Consider the following 25,751-nt stretch of genomic DNA (forward strand, 5'->3'; position numbering starts at 1 on the left):
ATCATCACGGTCAACTCTACTTTGAGGAGGCAGCTCTTCTCCAGTTGCATTTTGAGTGCCTTCCAACCTGAGGGGCTCATTTTCCGGCACTATATCTGACAGTGTTTCTCTGCTATTCCTAAGGTTTTCAGTGAAGTAGTTCGTTACTCTTTCTTCCTAGTCTGTCTTCATCTGGAAGCTCATCTGAAACTTGTCCACCATAGGTGATCCTGCTGGTATTTAATATACCAGTGACATAGCTTCCAGAATCACAGCAACTCCCAAGCCACCACAGTACGACAAACTGACAGACTAGTGGTGGGACTCAATGATACTTCACAACAACAACTACAAAGCAGAAAGAGGACATGGTGTAGACACAAAACTTCCATATGGCAAGGAACTCGAGTAAATCTCAAGATAAAACAGACTGTTTTAAATGGTAAAAAATTAGTAACTTACAGAGTAACATTAAAGAAAATTAATATACCTTCATATCAAAATAAAAGAATTAAATCAGAAAGATTTCGTAAACATTAACAGAAGAGAAATGAATAAAATGTAAAGCAAACCCACAAACAAAATGATCTCAGACCAGAAAGTGATGGGGACTAAAGAAGTCAGCAGCTCAAAAAACCACACACCAGAATGACAGCAATTAATGCCCACCTAGCGACAATTACACTGAATCTAAGTGGATTGAAACCACCAGTCCTGAGTCAGCGAGAGCAGAATGGATAAGAAACCAGAATCCATCAACATGTTGTCTACAAGAGACGTATCAAAAAGATGGAAACAGCTTAAATGTCCACAACCGAAGAATGGTTTAACCTTTGGTCCATACACACAATGGAACACAACGCAATACTGAAGAACAAGGCTGCATCGGTGAAACACCTCACAACATGGCTAAATCGGGAAGACATCATATGGAGTGAAATTAGTCAATCACAAAACGACAAATATTTTATGAGACGAATTTTAAGAAGAGGTTTTCTTGATAAGTGACTAGAGGTAAACACTGTACATAGAGGGTTTGCAATCATTGTAATGAAGCAAAGTATGACAATGAAACTGATGATCTGCTTTGTAAACCTTCATTCAATTCACAATAAAAAGTTAAAAAAATGAAAACAAACAAAAACCACCTTAAACCGTGTGCAGAAGGAAACTCTTGTTGTCTGGGACAATCTCTTGTGCAGGCAATTTTCCGTGCTTGACTAAAACTCTCTAATACTACATCTCATAACTTCCCAGTCTTCTGGTGTCAGCCTTACATTGACGGGAATTGCAATCATGAGATGAAACAGTGTGTGATTACTTCAATGCAAAACTGATGATCTGCTCCGTAAAGCTTCTCTCAATTCACACACACAAAGTTTTGGTTAAAAAGCGAAAACACAACCAATAATGGGTAAAAAGACTTACAAATGATATTAAGAATGCTTGCAAATATCTATAAACCATATTCAAAGCACATAAAGATCTCAGAGATAAATAGTCCAATTTTAAAATGGGCGAAGGGTCAGAAAAGATGCTTCTTGAAAGATAGACAAATGGCCAATAAGTGTAGGAAAAGATGCTCAATAGTCCTTAGGAAGATGCAAACCTAAACCACAGATGCCACTTCATAGTTACTAGGATGGCTGGAACCCAAAGTCCAGCAACAGCATGTGCTGATGAGGCCCTGGAGAACCTGGAACCCTCACGTAACGCTGCTGGGAACTTAAGTCCTCAAGAGTTCAAGACAGAACTACCCGGAGTCAAACAATTCTCCTAAGAATATGCCCAAGAGAATGAAAAAACTATGCTCACAGAAAAACTCAAACACGAATGTCCAGAGTAGTTGTCTCCTAACAGCCAAAGGGGACAATAACTTGCTGCACTTGGCTGGCATCTGAGCCCCTTCCACCACATGCAAATCTAGACACGGGAACAAGGCTGACGCTGGGAGGCTCCGAGAGAAACACTGAAGATGCTAACTTAGGAAAGAGGAAACCGGGTGAAGAGAAGGCAAAGAGACGAAAGCATAGCCAAAAATGAGGAGGGGGAAGAGGGGTGAGATTCCTGAGGTCCAGCGACAGAGTCCTCGTCTGGACAAACCCCCAGCAGGACACTTGCTCTGGGCAGAGAGCCAATCCTATCACCTACATAGCAGGGCAGAGAGCAGCCAGGCTGACTGGAAGCTGAAGAGCCTGGACAGGTCTCACAATTACAAGGAGGGACGTTGTGGGCGCCCTGCAGCCCCCACCCCCACCCCCACCCCACTAACACTTCTGTGCAGATTTAAGGCACAGGCAGACAGATAAACCCTCAAAACTTTTAGAGAAAAATATACAAGCAATGCATGACTTCCTTCAGCTTGGGGAAGAATTTTTTAAATGAGCCACAGAACACACTAAACTTACAAAGAAAATATAGAAGACTGATTACATTAAAACCTAACATTTTCACTGATCAAAAAACCCCCAAAGAGAGAGAGCAATCAACTATGCTGTGGATACACCTGACAGAAGTCTCTGCCCAGAGCTCACAGCTGGCTCAGAAGACGGCAAACACAGCTGGTCACTGGCCATGCTGAGCATGAGCAAGAGCACAGTGGTGGGCAGTATCCAGCCATACCCTGGGCAGCAGTAGACCCCGTGTCCTCTTCAGCAACACCCACATGTCTGATGTCTGTCGTCTGATGGTGGGAGTAGGTGTGGCTTCAGCGAGTTCTGCCAAGGACACTTTGTGCAGCTATAGTACGTGGATCTGTCTGGGAGAGCTGGGAAAAGCTCTGAGGGGCCCGCCCTAGCAGAATGAACACCGAAAAGCTCCACATAAAAGAGTGGGCACAAATAGGCCAGAAAGAGACCTGCTAACCAACCCACAGAAATCGGGGAGCGACAGAAGACAAGGCCAGGGGCAGATCGGGGGCAAGGTCAGCCTTCCCAATAAAAGCAGTCACGAACCCTGGAAGAGCATTTGGAAAATGGGAAAAACCGGATCCACAAGTGACACTTCACACAGGAAAACCCATAGATGGGGCTGAGGTCGTGATGCAGAAAACGAGACTAGCAATGCTAAGAAAGCACAGCATGCTTCTCCATCATCAGGGGAGGGGAAAGATCATCAGAGAGTTAAGAATTCATGTGGACTAGACAAAAAAAATGGGAAGACTTGACTACATAAAAAATTCTAAACTTCTGCAATGCCAAAATCCCGTAAGTCAAGACAAACCTCTGGAGAGTTGCACACAGTTAGTGATTCCATATACAAGCTAAGTTACAGCTACACGGCTAATGGCCTTAACAAAAACATCCGATCAAGAAAAGATCAAAATGCTATAGAGCAATGGGCACATTGACAGACTATTCACAGATAAAAGTCCTTGAACACAGGCGGAGGCTCCCCGTGGCTCCCCAGCAGATAGTCCTGCCGGGTGGGACCGCCAAGGGAACAGGACTACTGGATACTGGAGGGGGTGTAACTACAGCATCAAGGTCCCTGCATTCACCTGTGACCCAGTGGCCCCCTCCCTCAGCACCACCCGAGGCAGCATCGCCACCACCACCTGCAAGGCTATCACTGCAGCCTGACTGTCGTACCAGAACCCTAGAAAGGACCCCAACGTGCAAGTCAGGACTGGCAGACAGACACACAGACAAGGATGCCACAGGGACGAGCAGAGTCCTTTATCTGGGACACACTGCTAAACAGAGGTAGCAACTGTAAAGCAGGTAGACAAAGGGTGCAGCCCCAGAAGGAAACAACGCTGGGGGGCAGTGTCAGACCCTGCATCTCTTCTAAGCTTCCTGGTCAGTTCCGACAGCCGTAGCCATCCCCAAAGCACTCTTGACCTCTCTGCTGGTTTCCATAACTCATTTTAATGACCACACAGAAGGCACAGGGCTTATTAGGGAATGACTATGTGGTCAGGATGAACTTGCTCGTTCCAGGAACACAGGTAAGATCTGGAAGGCTCCCCCAAAGCGGAAAGCACAACCCTCCCTTCTTTGGTTTTGACAGCGAGCTCTCTCTCTCAGCTGTGTACACCTCCTCAGGACGGGTCCCTCAGGATGGGCACAGGGACCCAGAACCCAAAGGATGTACGCTGCTCCAGGCAGTTTTGTTTTTCTTTAAAGCAAGTTTACATTCAACAAGTCATATTTTGTTTCACGGCAATGATTACAATCCCCTCCATGTACCACCATCAGTTAATAGTATTCACCTCTATTCCCCTTTTTTTATGTACACATACCACACAGAACATACATATTCGTTTAAATGTCCAGAGAGTACATTCTGCCAGCCAGCCTCCTTCCTGCAGCCACACAGCCTTTCTCGTTCCATGGGCCTAGAGTCCTCAGCTGCTCTATCTCTCTATGTCATCACGGCCTCTGCCACCATCTCTGCTGTGACCGCTTTTCTGGTTAGACGCTCACACTGCACACATGCTTGTCCCTCTTGAAGGTCCTAGGGTCCTCTGTTCCTGAAATGAAACACTAACTACTCCCCCTCCTTTAATTACCTATTTTCTACATTTACAGTTGTGACCATCGTACTTAACCCTGTTAACAATTACTCACAATTGAATCATAAACGATCTCTCTCCTCCCCCATCCCTTTCACCAGACCTATCCGGACAAGAGGAAACGAGTCAGTGAGAATTCTACCTTATCCCCCTCGTTCTGAAACTAAGCACACTTAAGAAACATTGTAAGCCAGCCACACTTCATGCTTTACTAGTAAATTCTACCAAACCTTCAGAGCTGACACCAATTCCATTCAAACTATTCCAGAACATCAAAAGGATGGAAAAGTTCCTAATACATTTTATGAAGTAAACCTAATCCTTATACCAAAATCAGGGAAGGCCATCACTGAAAAAGAAAATTACAGACCACTATCAGTCATGAACACATAGATATGCAAACATTCTCAACAAAACCTTAGCCAATAGAACTCAACAGCATACTAAAAAAATAATAATACATCATGACCAAGCAGGAGCCATACCAGGGAGGCAAGGATGGTTCAATATTAGAAAAACAATCAACGTAATACGCCACAGAAATTTTAAAAAAGGGAAAGAACCACATGATTATATTGATGTAGAAAGGGCACTTGATAAAATTCAACACCCATTCCTGATAAAAACACTCAACAAAGTAGGAGCTGAAGGGAAATTCCTCAATATACGTAAGAGCACATATACAAAACTAACAGCTAACATGACTCTAAATAGAGAGAGACAGAAAGCCTTCCTTTTGCAAACAGGAACCTGACAAAGAAGCCCTTTATCACCATGCCTATTCAGTATTGTGTTGGAAATTTTAGAGCTATAAGGAAAGAAAAGTGAAATTAAAGGTACTCAAATTGGCAAAGAAGTAAAAGTCTATTTGCAGACGATAGGATCCTATTCATAGAAAATCCCAAATCTCAGCAAAAAAAATTATTTGGAACTCACTGCATGATTCAGCAAAGTGGAAGGGTACAAGATCAACATACAAAAATCAGTTGGATTCCTCTATACTTACAAAGACAGCTCTGAAAAGGACATTAGGAAAGCAATACCATTTACAAAAGCCACCCAAAGGATGAAATATTTAGGAATAAACCTAACCAAAGAAACAAAAGACCTTTAAAAAGAAAACTATAAAGCACTACTACAAGAAACCAAAAGAGATTTTCCAGAATGGAAAAATGTATCATGCTCCTGGATAGGAAGACTTAGCATTGTGAAAATGTCAGTACTACCCAAAGCAATCTACAGATTCCAACAACATTCTTTAAAGAGATGGAAAAAGCAATCACAAACTTTATATGGAAGGGAAAGGGACCTTGAATAAGCAAAACACTGCTTAAAAAGAAGAATAAAGTTGGAGGCCTCTCACCTCCTGGTTTCAAATTTTACTATAGTCCAAAGTGGTCAAAACAGCCTGGTACTGGTACAACGTAAGATACATAGATCAATGGGGCAGAATTGAGAATCCAGAAGTAAATCTATCCACATACAGTCAACTGATCTTTGACAAAGGGTCAAAATACACTAAACGGGGAACAGGTAGTCTCTTCAACAAATGGCGCTGGCAAAACTGAAAGGTAATTTGCAAAAGAATGAAACAAGACCCACACCTCACACCACATATGAAAACTAGCTCAACATGGATTAAAGACCTAAATATACATCTCAAAACTATAAAGATCATCAATGAAAAAAAAATAGGAGCAAACTTAAGGGCTCTAATACATGGAATACAAAGACTATCAAACTTTACAAAAACACACAAACAACAGAGGACAAAACAGTTGACTAGGACATACTGAAAATCAGTAACCTATGTGCATCAAAAGATTTCACCAAAAGAGTAAAAAGGGAGTACACAGACTAGGAAAAACATTTTTCAAAGACTTATCAGACAAGGTACTAATCTCTAAAATTTATAGGAAACTATAACAACTCTGCAAGAAAAAGACACATAACCCAATTTACAAATGGGCACAGGACATGAACAGACACTTCACCAAGGAAGACATTCAGGCAGTCAACAAACACATGAAGAAGTGTTCACGACCATTAGTCATTGGAGAGATGCAAATCAAACAAAGAGCTACCATCTCACACCAGCAGTAACAGTGAAGCTCAGGAAAGCCGAGGACAACAAATGCTGGCAAGGGTGGGGCTGTAAAATGGTTCAACCACTCGGTATGGCACTACCTCAGAAAGTTGGAAATAGAAATATCTTCTGATCTACAAATTCTTCTAACTGGTATATATCCACAAGAAATATGAGCCAGAACATGAGTAGACATATGCACACCAATGTTCATCGCAGCACTATTCACAATAGCAAAAAGATGGAGACAGCCTAAGTGCCCATCAATGGCAGAATGGATAAACAAACTCTGGTACATACACACAATGGAATATTATGGTACCTTGAAGAATACCAAGGAAGCTGCAAAACACCTCATAACATGGATGAACCCTGAGGACACTATGCTGAGTGAAATTAGTCAGTCACAAAAGGACAAATATTACATAAGGCCATTATTGGAAAAGCTTAAGAAAAGATTTCCATACTAAAAGAAAAATTATTTGATGGTTACCCAGGGTGGGAAGGAGGGGACAGTAATTAACGGGTCGAGAACTACCACATTATAGCCTGGGTGACTGGGAGGGCAGTACACACAAAGGGGAAAGGAGGGTAGAGGAACAAGGAAGATAGGGGAAGACTTAGGGATGTACGCATGGGCTAAACGGGATAGAAGTAAATAGTGATGTGGCCACAACCTTGGAATAATAGGGCTCTCTGACACAGGGATCCAGACATAGTCAGAATGGGTAAAGGGGGGGAAATAATGTTAGGGTGCCTGACTGTCTTTTGGAAGTTGGTTCCCCCTGCCTCTAAAATAGACATATAATTGGGATGTTGTTGTTAAGTGCCGTCGAGTCGGTTCCGACCCATAGTGACCCTGTACAAGGTTTCCGAGGGTGTAAATCTTTACGGGAGTAGAAAGCCTCATCTTTCTCCCGCGGAGCAGCTGGTAGTTTCGAACTGCTGACCTTCAGGTTCGCAGCCCAATTCGTAACCACTACGCTACAGAATATTGGGAAATATGATTACAGAAAGCTTGTATGCCCATCTTCAGCCAGTAACTGACTGGATTAGCTAAAAGGGGTACTGAATTTGCTTAGGGAAATAGCTTTCTTGTTAACCCTTTGTGGAGTAGGGGGTTTTAAGTGGTAGAATCCTGAACCTCCTCACCCAGAACCTTCTGAGGTGGGACACTCCCACCGACTTGAAAAGACATGCAGACCAAGTGAGAACAGTTAGAGGAACAGAGGCTACTGCTCGAAAGAAAGACCACCCAGCCAAAAAGCAGCAGACTGGCTGTTAGATAGATAACACCAGGCAAGCTGTCTGCCTTGGAGCCATAAGGCAAGACAAGAAGAGTCAGCCCATCAGGGAAACTCGACGGGAATCCATGGTAAGTCCAGGATGCGCGCTGAGACCACCCTGGTCTACCTGTGAATGAACGTGACAGAAATGCAGCAGTGAAGACGTGAGCTGAGTTTGGTCCAGGCTCTTCTGGATGGCAGTGATGGCCTCTCCGTTCTCTCTGGATGGCTGCTTATATAGACAAGTGGCTCAATCTTATCCGGCTTTTTATGTACCCTATTAGCATAAAATTAAAGGTTTATTCCAGAAGAGGACATGGAATAAGTGGTATTATTGCTGATATCAGATAGATCTTGGCAGAAAGCAGAGAATACCAGCAAGATGTTTTCTTGTGCTTTATTGACTATGCAAAGGCATTTGACTGTGTGGCTCATGACAAGCTATGGATACTAAAGAATGAGTATTCCAGAACACTAAGCTACGGAGACCAAGAGGCACTCATTTGAACAGAACAGAACAAGAGTAATAAAATCAAGGAAGGTGTGCGCCAGGGTTGGATCCTTTCACCACACTTAGTCAATCTGTATGCTGAGCAAATAATCTGAGCAGCTGAATTATATGAAGAACATGGCATCAGGATTGGAGGAAGACTCATTAATAACCGGTGATATATAAATAATACAAGCTTGCTTAATGATGAAGTTCTTCATTATGGGTTGCACCTCAATGAAAAGAAAACAAAAGTCCTCACCACTGGACCAATAAATAGCATCATAGTAAATGGAGAAAAGATGGAAGTTGTCCAAGACTTCATTTTGCTTGGATCAACGTTCTTGGAAGCAGCAAACAAGATATCAAACAATTTATTAAATTAGGCAATTACGCTGCACAAGACCTCTTTTAAAGTGCAAAGATGTCAGTTAAAGGACTAAGGTACACCTGACTCAAGTCCTGGTATTTTCAGTTACCTCATGTGCATGTGAAAGCTGGACAGTGAATAAGGAAGACCAGAAAACTCACGGAGGCATTTGAATGACGGTGCTGGAAAAGTGCTGACAAAACCATGAACTGGCGCCGAGCACCAACAGATCTTGTAAGAAGTACAGTGGTAATGCTCCTTGGAGGAGAGGACGGCCAGACTGAACCGCTTGTACTTTGGACATGTTGTCATGAGGGATCAGTCCCTGGAGAAGGACACTGTGCTTGGTAAAGTTGAAGGGTCAGAGAAAACGAGGAAGCTCCCCCAACCAGATGGACTGACAGAGCGACAGCAACAATGAGCTCAAACGTGACAACTGCAAAGCTGGGGCAGGCCGCACGCCTCACTGGACTAAACTGACCAATCCCCTCCAGCGAGGCGCCATCTACTTGTGCAGTAACACACGGATCGTTTACCTGCAGGCACTAGCTTCTTCCCAGAAGGAGCAGGCCAACTGGAACAGTCCCGCCAGGGAAAACCTGCTGCTCTTTTCTGTTCCTCCCTCTTTCAGAGAACCAAGGCAAAAGGTCAAGTAACTAGACTCATTCCACCAGAAAAGCACCTACTGGCTTCTTTTCTAAATGGAGACCCAGGAATGGGGCATCTGAACATGAGAAATGGGTGCCTACAGGGATGGGCAGGTGCAGCCCAGATGTACACAGGAGCCAGTGGTCCTTCTTAGAATAAACCACTTAGCACAGCTTTGACCTTTGGAAGCTAACATTCAAAACAAAAACAAAATTAAATCAGCAAAGATGAAAGGCAGAGAAACAACTCAAATGGAACCCAACAGTATTTTATTTTATTCATCTTTGTTGTTGAATCTACACACAGCCAAACACACACCAACTCCGCCATCTCTACCTGGACTGTTCATGATGTTCTTCCAGTAGAATGACCGCTCCCACCCTCCTTATCTGAGCGGTTCCCCCTCTAGTAACACCAACTCAGTGCCCCCCCCCCCCAAGCTTCCTATCTAGACGTCTGAGTGGCTGTTGACCCCATATATAGAGAGAGTGTTTGATCCCACAGAGATCTTAAAAGAGCATAACGCTCAAGGTAGACATTGCTTACTAACTAAACTATCGTTTGGTATTAAGAAGTCTTCGGGGATATCTTTGGTTTCATGTTTAAGGATTATCTCAGGGCAACAGTATCAGGGGTTCATCCATCCTCCAAAAGTCTGGAGTCCCTGAGAATTTGGAAGTTCTGTTGTGCATTTTCTCCCTTTGGCTCAGGGTTCTACAGAGTCTTTGATGACAGTGTTCAATAATGGTAGCTGGGTACCACTCAGTCCTTGTCTCATGGAGGCAATTAGCTACACATTCTCTTTCCTCCCATTCCTGACTCTCCCTCTCTCTGCCTCTACTGTCCCAGGTGAAGAGAAACAAATTGTACTTTGAATGGCCACTTGCAAACTTTTAAGATCCCATACACTACTCAGGGAACTAGGAGCCAGAATAGAAGCACTAGACACATTATGAGACCAATTAACTGGGTGGTACAATGAAACCATGATGCTAAACCTCAAATTAAGGAACCAAATCCTGTGTGTGTACATATGTGTGCAGATACACATGGGCATGTGCACTCACTACGTGAGCACATACATGCACACACGCGCCACCCGCTAAACGGGCCAAGAAGCAAGCACACTCAGGCATGTATGAAACATGTGGGCAAGCATGCCAGTCCATCCCTGTTCCCCATAGGAAGCACACAGATGATGAGGCTGGGACAGCAGCTGCAGGCTCTCAGGGTCCTGTCTAGAGTGACGTGACGGAAGTGTGGGCACCAGGACAGCCCACCTAGAGCACCAAGGCACGAACACGTCTCCACAGACAGTGAATGAGTATGTGAAGGAAAGCAGGCAGTGGTCTGTATTTTTGGTCATTTTCCTGTTTCTTTTTGTTCCTGTAAAACATGTATCACACAACATTTGGAGGGCAGGGCCACCCCAACACAGACTGCATCGCATGAAAAGCAATGATCATCAAAGCTGATGAGATGTGTGCGTGACCCACCGATGGCTGATGGGGGTTGGTGGGTGGGGTGGGGACAGAACTAGAGCCAAAGCAGAGGGATCACCCAAGAGGAAGAGCAGGGGTGAGACCCTCCCGAGGAATCTGGCTCAGGCATGTCTTGTTATGATCACCACAATGCTGAAACATGTCAGAGACGACAAAGGCAACTCTGGAAGGCTCATGGCAGGTGCCAACTACGTGTGGCAGTCCCAGCATACACCGGGCCTCCAGAGCTGGGAAGGAGGGTGCTCAGGGGAGGCAGGCGTCTGCTCATCACACCACTCGCATCTGCCTAACTTTTCTACAAGGCAGAATGATTTCCCAATAAAAGGCTAAAAATTACATAAGAAGCAAGAGCCACGACCAGCAGGACTGCATGCTTCTAGGCTGCAGTGAGTGTGGGGGGGAGGTTCCTGAGTCAGGCATCCCTGGGGGGCACAGAGGCCCGCCTTCCTGAAACACCCCCGTGAAAAGGAGTGGCCCGGCACATCATGATGCAGCGTGCCAACGCACCCCTACCCCAGCAGCCCCAGTGCGCAGTGTCCCAGCAGCCATGGCGCTTGTGTCTTACCTGGTGCTCGACCCAGACAGCCTGGACTCCTGCGTGTCGGCATTATGGCTGCTGCATTCGAAGTCCTGTGTCTGAGACATTGCAGTCTGTTGTTTCAGAACCGAGGGGCCAAATGGACACACGGTGTCAGTGGGTCACCGGGGCATCTCCAACCTCAGACAGGTGGTGCTGCGCTGGGGACAGGAGAAGACTGTGAGCAGCATGCTGGTGGTACAAAAGGCCAGAAAACCTCACAGTACACCTCTGGGTTTCAGGGACCCAGTAATCCCAGCCCTTCACTGGCCAAACGCGCTGGCTGGAGGAAAGAAAGGCCTCCAGGGCCAGGCCCTGTGCACGAAGGTGCTCAGTGTGCCAAGCCCCTGACTCACTGATCCACCGGGAGCCGCTGATGTGAGTGGGAGAACCTGCTTGCCCAGCTTCCTGGCAGTGGCCACAGCTCCCGCCCCAGCCCAGGACACTCAGGCACCCATCTGCACAGCCTGCCGGAAGGCCACCTGACCACATCTCCATGGGGGAGGTGGGGTTCTGCTAGTTTCAAACAGGAAACCCCACCTGAGACTTGGGTCCTCCCTTGTCTCGAGCACAGGGCAGACAGCACAGACATCCGCAGAGCTGCAGGTACCACTGCATGTCCAGGTCCTGCAGGGCCCAGCGGATCCACACAAAGGACAGAAAAGACAATGATGCCAAATGGTAATAGGGGAATGGCCACACACACTGCTGGCTGTCCCTGTCCAGTGATGGAGTGCAAGCCACACATACCAGGACACACCATGTCCACAGTGGCTAAGCCTAGGCAAGTGCTAGAAGCAGACGGGCACAGGGCTGCCCTGGAGCTTGGAGGAAGACAGACGCCAAGGAATACACTAACTCGATTCCCTGAGAATGTCCTGGTCCACACCAGGCAAGGTGGACATCTGGGCAGGGACGGGAGGCTCACAGCCTGTGCGCTCCATCTCTCACCTTCGAAGCATAGGTGTGGAGGGAAGGTGGGGTCTCATCCTGGCTCCAGCAACAGCTACAGCCTGAATGGAGGTCAGTGTGGCCCATGGGAGACTTTCTCTAGGTCCCAGGAAGAACCAGAACTTGGCTCACGCCTTGTTCTGGGAGTTGAGGAACCTTTGCCTTCCTGCCACTGAGATGGCCAACTGGACAGAACCAACTGTGGAGAGCTACCAGGAAAGCCATTTTCAAACAGGAAATGCAAGACAATTTCTAGTTGTCTGAGAACAAACAGGTGACCCTGAAAGACTTCAACACTCTTTTAAGTCAACACAGAGTACTGTTAAGGTAATTCTGAAGGGAAAAGACAAACCCACAAAAAACTAACTAAAGGCATTTGAGTTATGGTGTTGGAGAAGAATTTTTAAAGTACCATGGACTGCCAGAAGAACAAATAAATCTGTTAGAAGAAGTACAGCCACAGTACTCCTGTACTCCTTAGAGAAACCAGTATGGTGAAACTTTAGTCTCGTCTGACATGTGATCAGGAGGCCAGTCCCTGGAGAAGAACATCATGCTTGAAAAAGTGAAGAGTCAGAGAAAAAGAGGAAGACCACCACCCCCAATAAAATGGATTGGTACAGTGACAGCAGCAATGAGTTCAAACGTAACAATTGTGAGGATAGAGTAGGACCAGGTTGGCTTTCGTTCTGTCGTGCAGAGTCGCTATGAGTCAGAACTGACTCCATGGCACCTAAGAACAACACAGGCAAACTACTATCACTCAATGTCTTGAGCCAACCACCTGCCTGTGGGTTTCTTTTCAATCCCTGCTCACTTTTCATGCTGGACCAGGGCACATGGTCACCCTGCTATCCCTGCAGACTCACCTAGCACCAGTCTGAGGTGGGCTGGCACACGCTGAGCCTGTATGTCCCTGACATTAGGTAGTGCTGGCCCTACTGGGCCGACAACCCTGTTCTTCTCTTCTGAAGTGTTTCAGAATCAGCTACTCAGTTTCTACCGACTAGCCAGCTGGCATTTTGATTGGGGTTGTGTTGAATCTATAGATCAGTCTGAGGTAAGTCAACATTTTAATAATATTGAGAATTTTAATCCATGAACATGCGTTAATACTGACTCATGGGTCACATGTACTACACTAATGTAGATGTCAACAACAGAACAGACTGTACCGTCACATTTTTTAAAAAATCTAAAACTGTCCTAAGACAGTGAAACCTGTGAGAACTGAAATTCGACAGGACTGCCCTGCTGTTTCTGGATCTTGAATAATTTCCCCGTTTGACAAGACCCAGCCACCACCTTCCTATCTAGTGTTGTTGGTAAGTGCCACCCAGCCAGCTCTGACTCATAGCCACCCTGTAGGAGGTAACCCTACAGCACCACACTATACAATGGTGATTTCTACCTTACATAGGTCCTGGTTTCGCAGATCTACTGTATAAAATTAATTTAGGAAACAAGATTCTTGTTTCTGGAAAGTAGCTAATGAAATGACTCTGATAATTGTCCTTCCCAGTCATTTAGAAATGACACATCATCATATACTATGCTGAATAAATACTCCAAAAGAACCAACAGATCCGTGTTGGAAGAAGTGCAGCCAGAGTGCTCCTTGGAGGCCAGGATGGCTAGACTTTGTCTCTCATACCTCGGACACATATCACGAGGGGACCTATTCACTGGGAGCGATATTCTGTTTGGTAAGGTGGAGGGTCAGAGACAAAGAGGAAGACCCCCAGCGAGATGGACTGGCAAAGTGGCAGGATCAATGGGCTCAAGCGTGGCAACAACTGTGAGGTTTTGGTTTGTCCTGTTGTGCACAGGGTCGCTGTGAGTCGGTACCGACTCGATGGCACCTAACAACAAGAAGAGCATTCTGGGATTCTCTTGTCTTCATCATTCTACTTTGTCAAATTTTTAGAACCGTCCAGGTTTATTAGATGAGTTTAAAACCGAAGTCTCTACCTGTATACACTCACACACAATCTTACTCATATTTTGAATGGAACCATGTTTAATATACTCAATCATTTAGAAAGAGTGGGCACTGGGCACAATGCAGTCTTCCGTCCAGTAACATGGTGTATTTCTCTAGCCACTGACACTTCCATCCTACGCAACCTACACTTTTTTTAGAGTTATCCCTCATTTTATTTTGTTGTTCCTACAATTGTTTTAAAGGATTTTTAAAGTTTTTTTTGTTTCTAACATTGTAGTTATTGGATTTTATACACTGTATTTACTTTTTGCTTGACTTACTATTTTTCTAATAACGGTATTAGAAATTCTCAGATATACAGCCATTATTTCTATTTCAGATCTAACTGCAATGACAAAGCTTTCAGAAAGGTGCTAAAGAACCACATTTTTCAGACAAAAATGTCTAGTCTTGCTTATTCTGTTTTATTAACTGTAGACATTTACCTGTCGAGTTTTTAAAGGATGAGGAGGACAGTAGTGGATCTATATTTCCACGCTCCTTTTAACACAGACTTACTTTCAGATTCACTTTACATGACCACAGTGCACATCCACAGCTCTCAGCCCACATGCAGCCCGAGCACACTCGGGTCGATGCCATCTTTTGGCGGGACAGGCTCCTGGTGGAGTTCTTTCGGAATGCTCATTTCGTTCCCCAGTGGAACGTCCAAAGTGCCCTCCGGCCTCCAGACGACAATCTCTGACCCTGAGGACTCTGCAGACATGCCAAGGGCAGGATGGGTTGGAGCTGGACAAGGCCTGACACTTGAGTCCTCACTGTCGGGCCTGCGAGATTCATTCCAGCCCACATCTCTCAACACTGCTTCTGTTCTGTGCTGCCGGACACAAGGTCTCCTAGCAGGCCCTCCCACTTGGCCTCTTCTCACTGTTTTTGCCCCTTTTCCTGATTTCTACAAGCAGCCTGTTTTCCAGGTAACCCCAGTTCTCACCAGTGCTGATGGTGCTTCAACTAGTAAATTGTTTTAGTATCTTCAATTTCTTTTCTCAGTTTTGTAGTTCATTTTTTTATCTTCTGTTACCCTGTGTCTCCTCTGAGTTCTTTTCGTCCCTTCATTCATTTTTCATTTGGTAACTTCTAGTACACGCAGGTTAGTTAAAATATCCTTCTGTATCCTGGGTTAATCTAAATACATTTCTTTCTCATCAGCTGGTTAACCGCGCTCTTTGCCCTTATCCTTCTTTAATGTCTACAAGAGGGTTTGTAGTAGCTGCTGGCTAACACCAATTTTAAATCCAGGACACAACGGGGCTGAGGCAGCCTCACATCAGCTGTTCTAGAATGCCCTATTGCCAGCTTTTTATTAGCTCTGCTCTGGAAGATTTATGGTATCTGGACATGTACGGTTGCAAGTGACAAACATCCAACTTGAAATGCAGAGAGAAGAGACTGACTTGCAGACACAGGAAGCTACCAGCTCATCACCCCTGGGGCCCACCCTGCTCTGGGGGGCTGCACTTTCCACACCCACCTCCGTGTACAACATAAGATACAAAACCCACTGATGAGCAACCCCACTCCCCACCCCATCCCCACCACCAAGACGCCCCTTCCCAGGAGCTCCAGCAGGAAAGCCTAGTGGACGTTCTGGGCAGTCTTGTGGCTCGTGGGAGGGGAGGTTCACAGACTGCGGAGTGAAGGCTCCCCATCAGGAGGCCCCACCAGTGGCCGGGATCAAGGCCCCTCAGCATCCATCAGGTGGGTGGGCTCGAAGGCACCTGTGGGCCCAGGTCCAGGTGTGGTGGCTATTAATCTCTTCCCTTCTCTCCACCTCACCCTCAGCCATCCTCACCTGCGCCCCCAGAACACCGGGCTTGTCAAGATGCCTACAGATCTTCTCTCTAAGCAAAGCATGGCGCTGGTGAGACATTACTGCAGCTTCTGCACCTGCATCCTGAGATCCAAAGCAGAGTGCCTGGCTCCCGAGCCCTCGCTCTTTCTGTCCAGTTTCGTGTCAGGGAGGAAAGGAGAACCAACAAATCTCCCTCAGCCATCACTTCCGGAAGGCTCCACTCTCCGTACTACCTCAAGAAGCGCATTTCCCAACAACGGCCGTGTCTCAGTTTCAGGCTCTGAAAGGGCTCTGTGAGCTGGGAACACAATGCCCCATTCTCCAGGGGAGTTGGGGTGCTGAGAGGGAGCTGGTCTCACTGACTCCAGGCAGAGGGACAACTGGTGGCCCTCCCCCGAGCCCCGGTCATCTGGAGGTGGTCCTTCTGGACCATGTGGTCAGTGGGTTCCCCACAGCTCTAGCTGTCCTGGGGCTGTCCGGAGCCGTTCCCTGAGCTCCCTCGAGGCACCAGAAGGGTATGGTGGACACTTACTTCCCTGGGGTGACTTGCCCTGAGACTGTGTGATGGAAAAAAATCAGGATGGGGCTGTCAGCATCCCCTCGCCGTACTTTCCCTGCAGGCTGTCATGGCCAGCCCAGGCAGTAAACAGCATAGCATCTATCTCTGTCCAGGGCGCCATGAGCAAACCTACATGCTTCCAGGCCTCAGAGCTGGGAATCTAGAGTGGGTGAGAACCCTGCACGCCCCACGTCAAGGCAGGCCCAGCTGGTGACAGAGAATGCTGGAGGACTGTGACCCCCGCGTTCCGTTCCGTCCCCACTCCAGCGCTGAGCCACTTCTCTCAGGGCCTCACCTGGGATGCCCCAGGTGATAGGAGCAGGTCTGCCTGTACCCACAGTGCCTCTGGACAGCAGTGATGTTCATGTGGATGACGTGGGTCAGGGGCAGAGAGCAGAGATGGTGCCATGTGAGCATGGCACGGTCTTCAATTTCTCTTTAGAAGCTAATTGTTTAAAAATGCCCGAAACAAGGCTAAAGTAATGCCTTTTGTTCTCTATTGTAGCCCCCAGTGTCTTGTGAAACCCAATCAACATTTGCTCAGTGAGTGAATAAATACTGTTTAGTGAAGTTTCCGGAAGGGAAAGAACAGTGTGAACATGTGACGGACAGGAATGTGTGGGACGCTCAGGGCTCACTGCTGTAGAGGGCACCATCTCCCTGGGGAAGGGGTTTGAGCCTGCAGCTGTTGGAAGGTTCAGTGTCGCTCAGTGGACATGGCTGCAAGGCAGCCACAGATGTGGTGACATTCTGGCTGAAGTTGCTCTAAGGTCCCTACGTCTACATCTACTCAATTTTCACCTGCTTCTTTAATAACTTTAGACCTGCCCCCACAAGCAGAATACCAAAGCCCAGTGTGATTCAGACTGAAGTAAAACCTCAGCCCACCACCAAGTCCAACCACCAGTGCGCAGCCTCTGCATGCTTCAGAGAAGAGAGTCTGGCACGATTTCCCTGACATACCTGCTTCGTTTTCACCTGTTCTCTGACAGATCAAGATGTCCGCTGGACACAACTGGAAGCGCCCCACCAGGAAGACCCACTTGGAGGGGCCTCATTGCTGTCAGATCATGGGGAAAGGCAGCATCAGAGCAGCAGGTGCTGGGCATGGAGGCTGCCTTCCTCGTGATTCCAGCCTCCAGTGCAAACCCAGGAGCAGAGGGCACTCTGGGAGGGCTCCTGTGGCGGGAGGGCACCTCTGAGGCTAACAACTGGCCCCACGCCTGCTTGGCTGACTGCAGCAAGACCCTCACCTGACCTTGCAGCTTTTCTGAGCTCCTTTGTCTACATGAGCAATGAGGCAAACGTCTGACAAGGCCACGCTGCAGTCGCGCAGATGAGGCCTGCACTATTCCTCCAAGAGATCACAGTTAGATGAATGGACAGAGGGACAGGCCCGCTCAGCCTTCCATCAGGGCTCAAGTGGACACCCTCCTCCACTCCGGATGCCTCACACCTTTGGAAGGCCGGAGGCCGTGCAAGTCGAGGCGGCAGCACGCAGGCACAAGAAGGCCTTCGGACTCCATCGCAAAGCTGCTCCCCAGCCCAGTGCGTCACTGCGACAGCCACGTGCACACACCCACAACCACCACCTGCCACACAAGCAATCCTGCATGCTCACTTGCTCACACACATTCGTACATGCATGTGCACACTCACGTGGGCTCTCATGCACACGTTGTGTGGAAGCTCAGAACATAGTTTTGAAATCACAACACCCTAACCATCTCAGCATGCATCTGCTAAGAGACCATGGTCTCAGGATCCCACTGAGGAGTTCAGGGTTGATACGGCAGTGTTGTGCCTGACACACACATTCCAACGCCTCCAACACCCACCTGCCCCCCACCGATGCTTCTCAGCCAGCACCCCACCTCCTTCTTCTTTTCTTTTTAAGATGTGCAGACCACAGCCCACTGCTCGGCTGCCCAGACCAGGATCCCTCACGACCGGACGGCGTGGACAAAGGGTGGTGAGACATGACCCAGTGGCAAGGCCTTGAACCTATGAGAGCATGACTGGCAGTGACCAGGCGGAGGCTTGGCCTGCAGCTTCAGGCAGGCCAAAGGTGGTGCCTCAGAGCCCAGAGGTGCTGGAAGGTGGAGTGGGCCTGCGTAGGAGGCCACACTGGACACGTGTGATATGGCTGAGTCAGGAAGGAAGCCCAGTGGCCGTCACAAGGCCCTGGTCCCAGGCTGGTCACCTGCAGCTGACCTACTTCTCACACCTCAGAGTCAAGGAAAGCCAGAACTGTGGTTCCCATCTCATGTCGCAGATAAAACTAGGTAGCCTCAGTCTGAAGGTCAAACACCCAACAAAAGGGAAGTCCTGGGGAGGGTGACAGCAGAGCGTCACCCACTCACTGCCACAGCTGGCTGAGCCGATCTTCACAGAAAACCGTCTGAGACACTGTGCCCCCCAGTGCACACAGGAAGTGTGTGCTGAGCACAAACGCCCACCTCCCCAAGCATTTCAACAGCACCCACGGCTTTCATGCCAGGAAGCATTCCTGGGGCGTGAAGTCGGCTTGTTCCCACAGGCAGATCCTCCAGATCGCTCGGCGGGTCCACAGGGAGCAGGTTCTGAAGGAGAACAAGGACCTGGAGAGGAAGTACTGAGAAGCAGCTGCCGGCAGGACACGTTAGGTCCACTGAGTCACTCATCAGACTGGGGTCCTGATCGCCTCAGGCTGTGGGGGGGGGGGGGCTATGTGGGTTGTAACTAAGGAAGCTTTAGGGTTTTCAAAACAAACGGGGCCCAAGTCAACTTACAGAGCAGAACAGGATGTGCTGACAGCCTCCCCAGACAGGAGACAGCTGGAGCCACGACACATTTATCAGGTGCAGCTACCGATTCTGAGTGTGACCATGAAAAGAATCAAACTGCACATGCAGGAAACCATCCCTGGAGCAGGAAGGAACACGGGGACCAGGAGACGGGGACAGCTTGCGCCGAGGGTCTCCCAGCAGGACAACGAGTAGGCTAGGGTGAGCTGCAGACTCGGGGCACCTGCTTGGTAAAGCCCAAAGCCTGCACTGCCCCTGGGGTCATGTCGCCTCCAGTTCCTCAGGAAGAGGGTCCCGGAAAACAGCAGATAAGCTTGAGAAGTGTCTCACCAACTTCACAGGGAAGAGTCCGGGACCCAAATCTCAGAATCCTGGGGCGCCATGTTACTAGCTATCCTTTATGCAGAAGGGATTCCCATGCTTCAAGCAAGCAGTCACCTCTCACTCCTTGGGCTAACCCCTGCCACCTCGCACCCTGTGGCCTGGCCCTGGTCACCATGGGGCAGTAGCATCGATCCATGGTTATTGACACACACGCTTCCTACTTCTACAGGTACATGTTGCCGGCAGTATGGACAGCCCACCAGGACTGGACAAGGACAGAACTAGGGAGGAAGGTCACTTCTCAGCCAGAACAGGCAGACACGAGGGTGGTCCTGGCATGGACGAGGAGAATGCTGTCGGCACAAGAGCACCAAGACCAAGTGAGAAGTAGCAGGCAGAGAGGAGACCCGGGGCGGCTGGGTTCCTGGCCACCACAGGCTGCTGAGGCTGAGGACAAGGTGGGTAAAGAGAACCAGCGTGGAACTCAGGTGTGTGTGTGACCACACAACGTCTCCACTCAGCACTGTGGGCAACCTCCACCAGCCAGATACGGCAGCACACCGTGTCAGGACACCAAAAAGGCCAGTGTCCCGTAAGAACTACCCAGGTTGAGAAGCTCGGCCTTGAAGGAATTCACAGCAGTCACATTCTCTTTGACAAAGACACTAAGTTTGTGCTTCCACTTGGGAGAATGAATCTGAACTGAAAAATGTAGTTATATTGAACGGGCAGATGTCAGTTTCTGAGGCAGCCTAGCTGCATAGTCGCTTCTTCCAGAACCCCTCACTCCTCACTGGAGAGCATGGGGCCATCTGTACAGGAAGTGCAGGGTGAGGGGGCAGGGGCAGGATGTCCAGGCCACTGTTGCTGTCACACAGCGCCACACACTAACTAACACACAGCGCAGTTTCACACATGGTGCATCTAACGGTGTCCCAACAATACACACAGTATCACAGAAAAAACACAGGTCGAGTGCTACACATGGAGTCACACACTAACACAATGCAGTGTCACACATGGTGTGTGCCATACAGAGAACACATGCAACATTACACGGGCACCACATGGTGTCACCACACGGTGTCACCACACAGTATCACACAGGTACCACAAAGTCACACCATGGTACATACAGTGCAGTATCACACATGGTGGTCTCTCCTGGAGAGAACCCCATACGGGATGGACAGAGAACTCGGGCCCCAGTCCAAGGAATGGGCAGGCTATGGCAGCTGGGTACCCGCCGTCTCTACCCTCATCAGAGCCGGCTGGACCTGCAGGTCAGTACCTGGCAAAGACTCACTCTGCCTTCAATCAAGTCAATGTTGGCCAACAGGGACTGCCAGCAAGCACAGTACCGTCCTGAAGTGAGTGATAAGCTAGGACATCCGGGGAGGAAAGAGACAGACTGAGGTGGGGGGCAGTGTTACAGCACAGAAGTCAGTCTTGTTCCCCAAACCATATGGCAGCTGTGAGGCACGGCGGCACCGCCCACTACACCGACGTGAGCCACTCTGTCAGAGACACCAACTCAATGGCCTGGAAGAAGCCTCGCCGAGAGCAAACAGAACAAGAGTATAAAGTGTCTTTTAGGAGCACGCTAAATCCACACACAAGTATGGAATCAGAGGGCAGCAGAAGGGGGCAGGCCTGGGTCTGGGCCAGGGGAAATCTGCTCCAAATGGCCCCTGCAGCCAAGACCCTTGAGGTAAAGCAAGCCCTGCAGGATCCCCACCCTCAGGAGCCCCAGGAAAATCCCAATCAGAAACCTTCCTTGGACGGTGCAGTGCAAACACTAATGATGTGCTGAGGGTTGGGAGAGACAGGAGAGTGGGAGAGAGGCACAAAGCCTACAACTAGGAGATGGAAGTCATCAATCAAAATGGTCTAAGATTTTCACATTGTTTGAGGAGAGTAAAAGGATTACCTTTCGGTTTTGATAAATTAATTCGACATGTTAAATTAAATGCCCAGGACAAGTCCTACAGGGGCAGAGTGAACGTGTCTCTCTAATACAATCCGGGTGTGACCGTTCCTTGGAAACCCTACACAGGGTCACTATGGAGTCCTGGTGTGGCACTGTAGGGTAAGCACTGGACTGTAAGATCAGCAGTTCAAACTCACCAGCTGCTCCTCTGGAACCCTATACAGGATCCCGAGGAGTCAGAACCGACTCGATGGTACTTAACTACAGTAGGGAAAAGAACCCTAACCCACCAAATGGAATTCAGGGAGAACCAAACCAAACCCCCCAAACACTCCTCCACAAAAACTTACAACACACAGAAAATACAAAGATGATAGAAACAAATGAAAATATAGTAATTACCCCAACCCAGAGCCAAACCCACTGAAATGGAGTTGATTCCAACTCAGAGAGACCCCACAGGATGGAGTAGAGTTGGCCCATAGGGTTTCCAAGGCTAATCTTTACAGAAGTAGACTACAGAATGTTGTTCCTGAGGAGCTGTGGATGGATTTGAACCACTAACCTATCAGTTAGTAGCTGAGCACTTTAAGCACGGCACCACCAGGGCCGCTTACCGAAACACAGTATGCAGCATGGAACAAACGGCCTCGCTAGGTAAACGCTGCTTGTTTTTAATTCCAATATGCATTTCTATAAACTCCGTGGAAAAGATATGAAACCCTCAAAGGCAAGAAAGAAACAGCAGAACCAACCCACAAGAAAAAGCTGGAGCCACTACATTCATGTCAGACGCAGGGACTCGATGTCATCACTGTAAGGCTGTGCGCAGACTCACCCGGCAGATGGAGGAGAGAACACAGCAGGGCGGCTTTCTCACATCACTGCACCCACAGAGCACAGAAAGCACCCATTCTTCTTAGCCGCCCATGGAACATTTTTGACAACTGACCACATACCAGGGCACAAAGCAAGTTCTCAACAAATGTCAGAGGACAGGGGCCCTGAGCCCTGCTCTCTGTCCACAGGGCGACTGTGTCAGAGACCACGGGTCAGTGGTAGGAGGCCAAGTCAAGGGCGTCCAGATCAAGATGTTCATGCCAAGTGCAATGCCTGTCACTTGCCCCCATCCGTCCTCTGCTGTCAGCCAACTGGAGAAAAGAAAAGGGAACCGTCCGACCTGTGGACACTAAAGAGAAGCCGGTGCTGTGTGGACACAGCAGCTCCACTCAGTCCCACAGGGTTCTCAAGGAGAATGCAAGCCTTTCTTCCCAAGCTCGTGTCCACGGATGAAGACCCTGTCGTTCTGCGGGGGTTATCCTGGGCCTGGGGCAGTGGGACAGGGCAAAGGGCCAGTGGTATTTTCAGGACCCTGGCACGTCTCTCATAAATCTGTATTCAAACATCAGGAGTGCTAACGGAGGAGTAATTCTCTATGAGGCAGTCCCAGCGTGCTGGGTTTTATGTGTTCTTAATTAGAGGGAGCCATGCATCCAGTTCAAGGAGTCTGCCCATAATGCCCAGCCTTCAAAGGCTGCCACTCCCAATGGGAAGCACAGTTCTTTGAAGTAATTATGAATTTGACCAAGTTCATGTTCAAATCCCAGTCTAAACTGATTCAAGTGCTTCTTTACAACACGAACCATTAGACACAAAAAGGAAGATCTGAATCATGGAGTCCTGAATGCATCCAATCTGATGTGTCAGGAAGAGCCGCCTCCACGGTGACCACAGGGACCAAGCACTCTGAAGAAGAAGGGGAGGTCGGCAGAGAGAGAGAGAGAGAGAGACAGACACGAGGCAAACTAGAAATTTGTCTTCAGAGTGGTCCCTTCCCCTGCACGTGGGCCTAACAGTCACCAGGAGGCCTCCAGCCAAGGCAGTGGTCACTCATGTCCCTCCTAAGACAACTCTACGCTGCTGCCCAGTCTGGCAGACTCTCCTTGGGAAGCCAGTCCTGCCCACCCCCCACTATTCCTATCTTCCCCTTCTGCCATGGGGGGTGAGGGGGAGTGACAATGGTCTCTGGCCCTGGGCTCTGCCCTCCCCACTCTGGGCTTCTCCACTAGAGGACCACTGGCCAGTGGTCTCTCCTTCTTACATGTGTCTGGAACAAGCCCTGCAAACACAGGGTCCCCATGCACCCACCCGCCTCTGACTCTCATAAACTGGGGACAGGCTGCCACGGCCACCACACAAGTCCCTGTCCACGCCAACCCTCTAACCATGCCGACTTTTCCCTGAAGCAACCACCTGCTGTAGGAGCCCATCCCTAACGGCATGGGGGGCAGGCACGGCCCCACTTCCTGGCACTGCCCCTGTGCCCACCTTCTGCCTCAGTGTCTCCGTCCAGGGGATCTCAGGGGGATGAAGAAACCCTAGACCCTGAGTTACGCCAGCTCCTTGTACAGGACCCTGTCTTGAGGAGCCCACGCTCAATGCTGAAGTGCACTGCCATCCCTCAGTGACACGGCCTCGTCTGGGGCCTTCCCATCTCTCCTGAGGCTGCTGGAGTGATCAGTGAGCCCCCCCCCCACTGATGGCCAAGCTGCTCTGCAGCGACAACCTGACCACACAGACTGAACCATCTCAACACCGGGACCGTGAGTGGTTCACAGGTTAGGCCCGATGGGTTTACTCTGGACAACAGAAAAGCTGCCAAGCTCAATGGCTACCTGAAGTGTTTGCATGTAGAACCTGTCCTACAGCACACAGCCACTGTCCTGCCACCACCACCGGGCACCACTCCAGCAGATGGTGAGCCTGCGGGATGCACCTCTCTGTTCAGCTGCAGCAACAAAGAGCCCAGACTTCCGTGGCTCACAGTCTGCGTCTCAGCTGTTTCACAGGATGACCACAAGACTGCTCAGTCCCAGATGCCGTCTGAGCGAGCAGACCACCTCAGGATGCCATGTTCTGGCTGGCACACTGCAGTTTCCGCCCATATTTCATCGGCCCACACAGACCACACAGCTAAGCTGCTGCCCGTGGGCACATGAGCACTTTCAGGAAGGCCTGCGGTGCCTGTGGCAAAGGAAGGAGACTGCAGGTTCTAGGCACAGAAATACCGCCACCAGGGGCCTTCCCAGCAGTGCTCCCACAGCATACAGCCTGGCTTCGGCTGCTCAGTCTGGCCCTGACTTCCTGAGGTGGATTTGGGACCTGGGATCTGCACTTGAGTGGCCACCACTGGTCACACTGGTCCGACACCATCTCAGAACTGCTGCATGGGGAAGCCCCCGGAGGTCCCGCAGATGTCTACTTCACACGTGTGACAGACACTTTCCCGACCAATGGTGAAAAAGCACCAGCAACCAAGCTCTCGCTAAGAAAAAGCAAATCCAGCCACAATGCAGCCGCAATGCAGCCGCAATGCAGCCGCAATGCAGCCGCAATCCAGCCGCAATGCAGCCGCAATCCAGCCACAATCCAGCCGGAAGCAGAGGGGCTGAGGCACCCAACGTGGCCAGGAGGCATCAGGGTCGGGAGGCAGGGAGCTGGCATTCAGGGCACCACACGCAAGATTAAGAATTTCACCAAGAAGTGGGGGGTGGGTGAGGGGAGGGAAGGGAAAGTGGAGCACAGGGTAGGGATTAGACACAGGAAAGTTTGGGTGCTAGAGAGGGGGCGCAATATACAAGGAGGGAGAGGGAAACGGAAGAACAAAGCAGATGGGAGAACAAGTAGGCATGTTTGATTGGGCTAAGTGGGACAGAGATAACGAATGACGCATGTACAACCTTGGAACTACAGGGCTTTGGGATACAAAGATTGACCCATGGCTGGAATGGGGAAAAGGGGGTAATAATGTTAAGATGCTCGGCAGTCTTTTGAATCTTGGTTTTCCTTGCATTCTAATATAAAATAGACACCGGAGGGGGAGAGAAAGGAATGGTCAGAAACATCACCATAGAAAGCTTTTAAGTCCATCTTCTGCCTGTAACTGATTG

The 25,751-nt window shown here is 48.9% G+C and overlaps 1 protein-coding gene across 1 annotated transcript in view; it reads right to left on the reverse strand.

Moving 5' to 3' along the window:
* ARHGAP39 (Rho GTPase activating protein 39) overlaps positions 1–11,522 on the reverse strand; it is a 51,912-nt gene extending 40,390 nt beyond the window's left edge. Inside the window, exon 1 of the mRNA XM_006830789.1 lies at positions 11,443–11,522. Within this exon, the coding sequence (XP_006830852.1) occupies positions 11,443–11,522 (80 nt within the window). The remainder of the gene's footprint in view (positions 1–11,442) is intronic.
* Between the last annotated feature and the right edge of the window lie 14,229 nt (positions 11,523–25,751).

This window comes from Chrysochloris asiatica, unplaced genomic scaffold, assembly GCF_000296735.1.
Source record: "Chrysochloris asiatica unplaced genomic scaffold, ChrAsi1.0 scaffold00001, whole genome shotgun sequence".
NCBI lineage: Eukaryota > Metazoa > Chordata > Mammalia > Afrosoricida > Chrysochloridae > Chrysochloris > Chrysochloris asiatica.